Here is a 9,076-nt window from a genome sequence, read left to right as displayed (position 1 = left end):
GTTCAGGTCCATTACTCAAAGCAGGTGATTTATAAATAGGTCCTTTAACAATGTACAATTTCTGGTCTCTTAAGACAAGAACCATTCATTGAAATTGTATCTATGTAATGTTATTGTTTATCAGATAATTAAAGAAATGACGATTCATGGTAAATGAGAATGAATTATTTATCTACAAAATTTTAATAAAATTCATCTAGTATTTTCGATATTTGATCATCAATAATTAATATATTTTTTAGTTTCCAAAAATCATTATTTATTAAAGTTTAGGATCCAAGTTGGGAAACAAATAAATGGTTATATATCTTGTATCCGGTTCATTTGAATCCAACCAGATAGATGTCAATTATCAATTATATACTAGTATAAAATTACTAGATTTATAATATCGCTAATAAAAAAATTTAATTAGAGATGTTTGATCTCATGTATGCCTTAAAAGTCTTTTGCTTAAGTATCCTTTATCACAAAAGATATACAATCAAATCATCCAATTTGAAAAACTTTTATAATTGGCCTATAGCTTTGTTATAGAAATCGTGAATATACCCTAGCCATTAAAAAATATCACTAAACGGTTATGTATCCTTTTATCCCACTAGTAAATACAAGAGATGTGTGGATGTTTTTCAAAATGGATTGCATAGATTTGAGACTTTAAGGGGTGTTTGATGTTTTTACAGTTGTAGTTTAAAAAAAATATTATATCATGGTTATTACATACATCCAATAATCCATAGCATACTTTTAAAAATATTATTTTGAGTAAAATCACATTTTAATAATACTTTTTTTATAAAATTCGGTTTTATAAAATTGAGGTGATCAAAATTTAAACTTAATATCTAGTATTAGTTTTCCCGTTTGAGCGCTTTAGAACATTTAAAACCTTTTGATAAAACTTCATTTTATAAAATGAGGTTTAGAGTTCAATAAGTTCATTAAATCTCTATTTTAAACTTATATTAATTTTATTCGATGGAATTTACTCTTTTTTAGTTTTAAGGATAAGGCTTGTTTTACCAGCTTATGTTAAAAGGTAAATTTCATTCAAACCAAACTCCTTTGTGATGTTATTTATGTTCAAATATTATTTATCATTTGAAAGCTAATTTATCAACCATCACATAATAACAACATATAAATAAACAACACAAGCACACAAAAACAATATGTACAAAAATCAACCAGCTAGTGACATTTTGTGAGCAATAACCAAATGCCAAGTCCATTCCTAAAGAGAAATTAAAGGGACCAAAAAATTCTAGTGATGTTGTTGTTGAAGCTCCTACTTAAGAAAACATCAATTGCTTGCAAAAAAAATTGAAAGCTTCTTAAAGGGCGTATTTTCAGAAAAAAGCAACACATCAGGAAAGTGTTGCCTTAATACCTGCACCATGAGAATTTGATGCAACACTTTTCCAACAACATTTTTAGCAACACTTTTCAGAAAAGGTTGCATTTCTACCTGCAATTAAAAGTTGCGAAAATAATCCCTTTTGATCTTCAAAATGGCTCCATCCTCATTTCTTGTTATATTTTTGTACAAAATAGGTTATTTTTAAAACTAATATATTACTTACAAAATAAACAAACTGAGAACTAATGTATTTAATTATTACATATCATTTAAATAGATAAATTATTAAAACAACTTAAAACAAATCAACACAAACAACATAGGGTCCATGGCTAGTTTATACACATTATACACACACACACACACATATATATATATATATATATATATATATATATATATATATATATACATATATATATATATATATATATATATATATATATATATATATATACATAGGAACTTTTTGTTTTTTAAAAACAACTTTTGTGAAAAAAATGCATGTAAACTTTTGTCACCCAAAAATAACAATTATAAAGCTGTTAAAGAAGATATGTATGAATTTTTATTGCAAAAAGAAAACCATCTATGTTTTAAAAAATCATAGATTTCATCAACTTAACAAATAATCTAACCAAGCTTGAAAAAATGGCTATGATACCAGTTTTTGTGTTCTTATTCAAACATAATCTAAAAATAAGTAGTCAAAACTACGCGTATAGCAACATAAGCAATTTTATGTTTGAATAAACTAAAACGATTTTTATCCCACCAATGATCACTTTTCAAGGAATTAGATAGAATAAAAATAACCAAAGAAGAAGAAAGTATAGCAACCTTTGAGGACTTTGGTTTATTTTAGCAATTAGGAAGTTGATAAAGTTGGCTTTAAAACTCCAAGTATAAGTTCTCTATAATTTTCACGTCTCCAAGTTACAGAAGTGTATAGTCGATGAGGAGCCGGTAGTGTCATTATATGATATTCAGGTTGATGAATGCCTGAATTACATAGAGAGGCCTGTGGCAGTTCTGGAGAGGAAAGTGAAGGTTCTATAGAACAAGGAGGTACCTTTGGTAAAGGTACAATGGGAGCACTAGAGGGGATCTGAGTGGACTTGGGAGTCGGAGCCTGAGATGCGGGAGCATTACCCGGAGCTATTTCCAGTAGCAGACTTCGAGAACGAAGTCTAGTTCAAGTCGAGGAGAATTATAACATCCCGAATCCCAAGCATAAAATTTAATGCTTTTATATTCATAATCGTAGACCTACTCGACGAGTTGGCTGCCCCAACTCGTCGTGTAGAAACTAATAAAGTCACGTAGATTCTAGAAACTACTCGACCAGTTGGAGGACACAACTCAACGAGTTGAGGTTGGACACGGAAACCCTAATTTTTAGGGTTTTCACCCTATTTAAAGGACCTCAAGTCCTTCCCTCCAACATCCTTACCACCTTTTCACGACCAGAGAGAAACCCTAATTGAGCTAACCCCTATTTTGAGTGTGTGTGTGAGAGGCTAAAAGTTAGGGCATTTCTTGAAGAGGCTTGAAGATTTAGAGGCTTGGAACGAGAAGAAGCTTGTAGATCCAACATCTACATCATTTTGGCATCCATTTGGAGGTAAAAAAGTCTTTACCTTGGCTTTCCATTTCTTAAATATCTTCTTATGTAAGTATATAGGCATTTTGGTGCAAATGGGGTCATTCTCGGGTTTAAGTTTGTCCATAGGGTGTAGTTTTAGATCTGGACTCCTCTAGGCCCTCATGTACATAAAGCCTCAACCTTTATGAAGCCTTGACCCTTCTCCATGCCCTAAACCTCTTGTTATGCTTAGTTCTAGTGTTTTAATCCCTTTGAGGCCTTGCATGCATGTAAAGTTGGCAACTTTATGTGATATCTACACCCAAGGATGATATATCTATAGTTTAGAGCTTTGGTTTCACTTAAAAGTGTCTGAATGAGAAATGGGCTAAAGAAACTTGACAAGTAGCATAGCCAACTCGATGAGTTAGTTAGGGTTTACCCGCTTTCTGGATTCTGAGTAAACGCGGCGAGTTAGGTAAGGTAACTCGGCGAGTCGACTCGAGTTTTTGGTTTTTGAATTTCTGAAGGAACTCGACGAGTTACTAACGTAACTCGGCGAGTTGGCCCTAGTTTTTGGTTACTGAGTTCTGGAGGAACTCGACGAGTCAGTTGATGAACTCGATGAGTTGGGTCAACATGGACTGTTGACCTTGACCGTTGACTTTGACTTTGACCAGGGGTTGACCAAGTTTGACTTCTAGGGGTATTTTGGTAAATTGGGATTTTAATGGAATCAATATATGATTGTTACAGGCAGTTGAGTTTGGAGCCGAGAGTTGGAGATAGATTTTCTTTATTTCAAGACTAGTTACGAGGTGTGATGTCCTCACTATACTAACAGTGTCGAAGGCACTAATGTCGGCCCCTTTTGGATTGTTATCCAGGTTATTGCATGATGATATTCTTAGTGACCTGTTAGGTCGGTATCCTGGTATATAGGATGATGATATGTTAGTGACCTGTTAGGTCGGTATCATGACATATAGGATGATGCTATGATTAGTGATCTGTTAGATCGGTCTGAATGTTTGTACATGCTGGTTAGCTTATGATATTTATGTGTTGATTGTATACATGGGGTTGGGTTGAGGCATGACCTGCTTTGTGGTGAAAGCCAACAGACCCAAGGCGGACCCGATAGACTGTTGACCTATTAGGGCATATTAGTTAGGTCGAAGGCCTAGAGAACGGTCCAGACAGGTTGAAGGCCCGGGTGGGCGGACCAAACATGTTGAAGGTTCTGAGAGTAGGCTAGATAGACTGCAAGGCCGGTGAGGGCGGTTCAGTCATACTGCAGACTCTATATCCATGATGTTTGTTTGCTATGATATGGTTATGATTTGTATGACGTTGGTATTTTGGGGGAAGTCACTAAGCTTCAGGGTTACAGTTTTGGATTTTGTTTCAGGTACTTCAGATGATCGCGGGAAGGCGAAAGCTTGATCACGAACCTTCTCGCATTTTATGATTTTGATTTCTAGGATACTTTGATATGATATTATCTTGAAAACATTTCGTAATAAATACTGGTTTTTGAATGTTTGAAAAAGTTTTAAATTTTCATGAATTTTATGCATGTTACACATTGAGTATTGAACTATAAACTAAGGTGCCAATATTTAAATTAACTAATATTATAGGTAATTTAAGAATAATATTGGGTTGTAAATTCGTTGGAAGTCATATTGTAAATATATATATATATATATATATATATATATATATATATATATATATATATATATATATATGTGTGTGTGTGTGTGTGCGTGTGTGTGTGTGTGTTAATTAAAGGCCTAATTATATGTCTATATTCAACTTTACCTTTATTTTTATTATTTGTTGTCGCCGAAAGTATTCTTCAATACGAAAATTAATATTGAGTTGAACCAATCACATTTCCTCCTATTGATATGTTTGTTTATGTTTGAAATCTTTCTAGGATGGGGGTAATTTATTAATCACACTCGACACAACAATGGATTCATTATATCCATGTTGTTCCATGCTAGATCTTAAATCAGCCATCTTATAATTATTAAAAACTCTATTTAAAAGCGTCTTGCAAAAACATTTTTAACGATGTATTTTGATTCAATGGTGTCTTATAATGCTTTCACACTTTCAACAGTTTGGTAGATATCGAATAGAGAATCACACATACCGTTCAAAACATGACCTCTACAAATATAGTCATTATTCTCCTACTTACTTCTCCTTCTGGTTTGCTCTAATTTCTCGTCTTCAACCAGTTGCGATATATAAGAGGGGGGGGGGGTGTACTGAACACATACACCACCTTCAACGTAGACAACTCGAAGTGCATCTTCTTGTGCCAATGCTTGAAGTCATTCCCTTCAAACTTTTCGGTTTTTGTACATCTTCATAGTCATATCTCAAAGTCGTGGCCACTGATAGCAAAGATCAGTAGTTAGAAAAGGTATACACAAGCGAGCGGGGTAATGCTGGTATGTAACTCCAGATTGCTTTTGGACTGTGTAAGATCATTTTCTGAATGGGTATTTCGACCCTATTCTGAGTATCACGAAATGCAATGTAAGATAATCCACAACGACACCTTTGATTGTAGGCACAAAAACAAAAAGCCAATTAATAAAGAAAACTATAAATGTTCAGAGAGAGAAAGAGAGAGAGAGAGATTTAATTGTAATAATTTAATGGTTTATAACGCAGTCACTCAATGGTTTTTAAAACAGGCAAAACCACTAGTTTACCATAAGGTGACCATTAAATCATATTTTCTGGATACAATTTGATTCAATTTCCAAAATTGATGAAATTATCAATTTCACCACCATCTTTTGTTGCACAGGTATCGAACCGATCTTAAATAATTGACTTATGTGCCATCTAACTTATATTAGAAACAGTTAATTATCCGTTTTGGCACTCATATTAATTCTAATTACATTTGTGACACTAAATCAACAACATTACCAACAAATATACATTCCACACATACATACATGCATTTCAACTACTAGAACACCATTAGTCGATACCAAACTCTACACTATTTTTTAGTGAATATGCAAAGATCCTTAAACCACATAATGCGTCGGACAACTTTCATATTGTGAAATCTTTACATGCCTATTTATGAAAATTTTAAGGAAAATACGGTCCAACTACAAGAAAAGAAAGATTTCAAGGTGTACAATAGTTTTAATACACTTATTACACAACTTAAGCGCAAAGGAGCTAAGCTTGTGCACTCTTATATCTCATTTTAGAAGGAAAATCATTTAAAACCGACAACCTCGACAAACATATAAAGCATCCTCCTTAATAAATGAAAGTTTTTTTTGTCACATGTCCTCTTCTTTTTCATTTGGACACATGACATTTTCTAAAATTTTTGATTTATCTATTTTCCACTTGTCATTTTCATGTAATTTTCATTTTATTAAATTAAAATTCCACATTTAATATGTAAGGTAATACATATGTAAGGTATTTATTACAAAAGATTTATATATGTAATGTATCCAATGTATTAAAGTTTCATTAATTTTAATAGTTTAAATTTTGTCTCATTTTTCTTATAAATTCAAACTTTTCAAATTATTAAAATTTCATATTTAATTTTTTTTAAATAAACCCATGTAATACATGGGTCTCACACCTAGTAGAGAAATATAAACTGAAAATGTATTTTGAATTCACTATCTTGGGTTCGGGTCATATATACTTTCCAGATTAAGAGAACCGAGTCCAGTTAATTGCCTTGGTTTTTTCTCCTGACAAGCTCTTTCCATTACCAAACTATCAGTTAACTCAATCACCACTTCATTCATGGTTGGTCTTCTCTTGGGCGTGCGGGCTACACATGCCATTGAAAGTTCCACTGCCTTCCAGGCTGAATTGATATCAAAATCCCCAAATAGCTTAGGGTGCGTTTGGTTGTGGAAAATTTTCTAGTTTTCTAGGAAAATTTTTCAAGAAAAACAGAGATTTTGAAAACGCGTTTGGTTCGTTTAATTTTCCAAAGTTTTCTAAGAAAATGAAAATTTTCAGTTTTCAAAATTGTATGTAATTAGAAAAGTGATTTTTACAGTTTTTCAAAGTTTTCCAAATTTTTAAGATGAAAAATGAAAACTCCACCCGTTCCAACCAAACACGTTTTCATTGAATATTGAAAATGAAAACTCAACCCTATTTTCTCAAAACATTTTCATAGAAAATGAAAACAACTTTTCACAACCAAGCACACCCTTAGGATCAACAATATTTTTCATGTCCCCACCTGCAAGCTTTAAATTGGCCCATCGACTTATGTGTATGTTGTTGTCGTCATATATTGTTATTGCTGGTTGTCCTGTGATTATCACTAGAAGCACAATTCCAAAGCTATAAACATCACTTTTCTCGGTCAACCTATTGGAGGTGTAATACCTGCATTCAATAACTCATATTTTATGTATACCAAAATATCCATGAATAACAAAGACATAGAGGAAATTTCAATGTCTTACAAATCAAAAGGTTTGCATAAATTTATGCTACTTGAAGTATCTAGAATTCAAAAGTGTTCGTCACTGTCACATCTGTCACATCTGATTGTGCCTTATTGGTTAAATATATGTTATTAGAAAAACTCACTCAGGGACCAGGTATCCAGGAGTGCCAGCAACTGCTGTTGAAATATGGGTACCAACTTCTGTTGGAAAAACTTTGGACAACCCAAAGTCAGCTATTTTTGCTTGAAAATTTCCATTGAGCAAGATGTTGGTGAACTTGACATCTCTATGGACTATCGGTGGTTTGCAACCATGATGCAGGTAAGGTAATCCAGTCCTGAAATGAGAACACCATATCGTTAAAAATCTTGGTTATTATAGAAGACAAAAATATAAGCAAGTTGAATTTGAAATAGTATTACGGAGCATGTGCTGCATCGCATCCTATTTGTAATCTTTCTTCCCAATTCAAGACACTTGAACTCGTATCAGCTCAAGTCATGATTTGAAATATATTAATACTTAGTCATACATGTTTGTACGTAATATCTTACTAAATTCACATAGAAATCAGAAGTATAGATTAGCTTTTAATCCATGTCAAATTTATAAAGTAGTGTATAGAGAAAAATATAGACATGTCTAACTTAAAGAACAAAATATTAGTGAATTAAGACAAATACCAAATAGATGCCTCTCTAAATTTCCGTTAGCCATGAATGATTCCCTTATGGTTTCCTTCGTTGCAGTACCCAACGAGCGAAGTTAAGTTTCTATGATGAACACTCAAGAGAAGATAGGCCTGCAAATGTGAAGGATTTTCTAGCTTGCCAAGTAATTTTTTTTTTTTAATTTATTATTATTATTATTATTATTATTATTATTATTATTATTATTATTTTTGCGTCTACTTGTTATTCAAGGAATAGGGACTCACATTTTTCATTCTGTTGGCATTACATATATAAAATTATGGAATTCGATCCATATCTTATTAAAAAAACTAGACAATAAGGAGAATAGTGATTACTCATAACTAAATAATATGCTTGAATCACATGTAAATAGCTTAATCACAAACAATTAAACATATACAAAATATATAAAAAAAACAATAGTGTTTTTATAAAAAAACACTATACCATCATTAATATAAATTTATAAACAATTTGAAATAAATTTAATAAATTAAAAAAAACACACACAAAAATAGCATTCCAACATAGATGGTCAACATTCGTTATGGTGTTTTGAATTTCTTGTTTATATATAGACAAAACTTCAAAAATGGTCCCTGTGGTTTTCAAAAATGTCAAGTTTAATCCTTAAGTTCAAAAAACCTCACAGATGGTCCCTGTGGTTTCAAAACTTTTAACATTTAGTCCTTCCGGCTCACTCCGTCAGCATTTCACCGTTAAGTGAGGAGTATTTTTGCCATTTCAATACCTAGGGACTATTTATGAGGTTTTCTCTTATTATCTTAATTTTTTATTTAAGAAAAAAAAGAATAAATGAAAGAAATTTAATCTCTCTCTCTTATGAAGCACCACCCACTTATCTTCTCCAACCTGTTATTCTTCTTCATCGGAAGTTCCACCTTCCAAACACAACGCCCTTAAAACAACAGTTCTCCTAGCAGAAGAA

The 9,076-nt window shown here is 32.3% G+C and overlaps 1 protein-coding gene across 1 annotated transcript; it reads right to left on the bottom strand.

Moving 5' to 3' along the window:
• Positions 1-1,267: 1,267 nt before the first annotated feature.
• On the bottom strand, positions 1,268-8,149 carry LOC111904676 (receptor-like protein kinase At3g21340). The gene is made up of 6 exons (XM_042901675.1): positions 8,127-8,149; positions 7,575-7,769; positions 7,199-7,367; positions 6,734-6,859; positions 1,394-1,471; positions 1,268-1,291 (listed from the first exon to the last, which is right to left on the bottom strand). Exons 1-6 carry the CDS (start codon positions 8,147-8,149, stop codon positions 1,268-1,270), a joined length of 615 nt encoding a protein of 204 aa, XP_042757609.1.
• Positions 8,150-9,076: the final 927 nt, after the last annotated feature.

This window comes from Lactuca sativa, chromosome 4 (genome assembly GCF_002870075.4).
Source record: "Lactuca sativa cultivar Salinas chromosome 4, Lsat_Salinas_v11, whole genome shotgun sequence".
Taxonomy (NCBI): domain Eukaryota; kingdom Viridiplantae; phylum Streptophyta; class Magnoliopsida; order Asterales; family Asteraceae; genus Lactuca; species Lactuca sativa.
Note: the sequence above shows the minus strand (reverse complement) of the source record. Positions and strands in the feature narration are given on the sequence as shown.

Coding starts and splice junctions, on each gene's coding strand:
- LOC111904676 (XM_042901675.1), bottom strand. CDS start 8,149: ATGGCTAACGGAAATTTAGAGAG. Junction 7,770..8,126: donor GCTAACGGAAATTTAGAGAG/GCATCTATTTGG, acceptor TTCTCATTTCAG/GACTGGATTACCTTACCTGC. Junction 1,292..1,393: donor ATCAAATTCTCATGGTGCAG/GTATTAAGGCAA, acceptor TTTCTTAAGTAG/GAGCTTCAACAACAACATCA.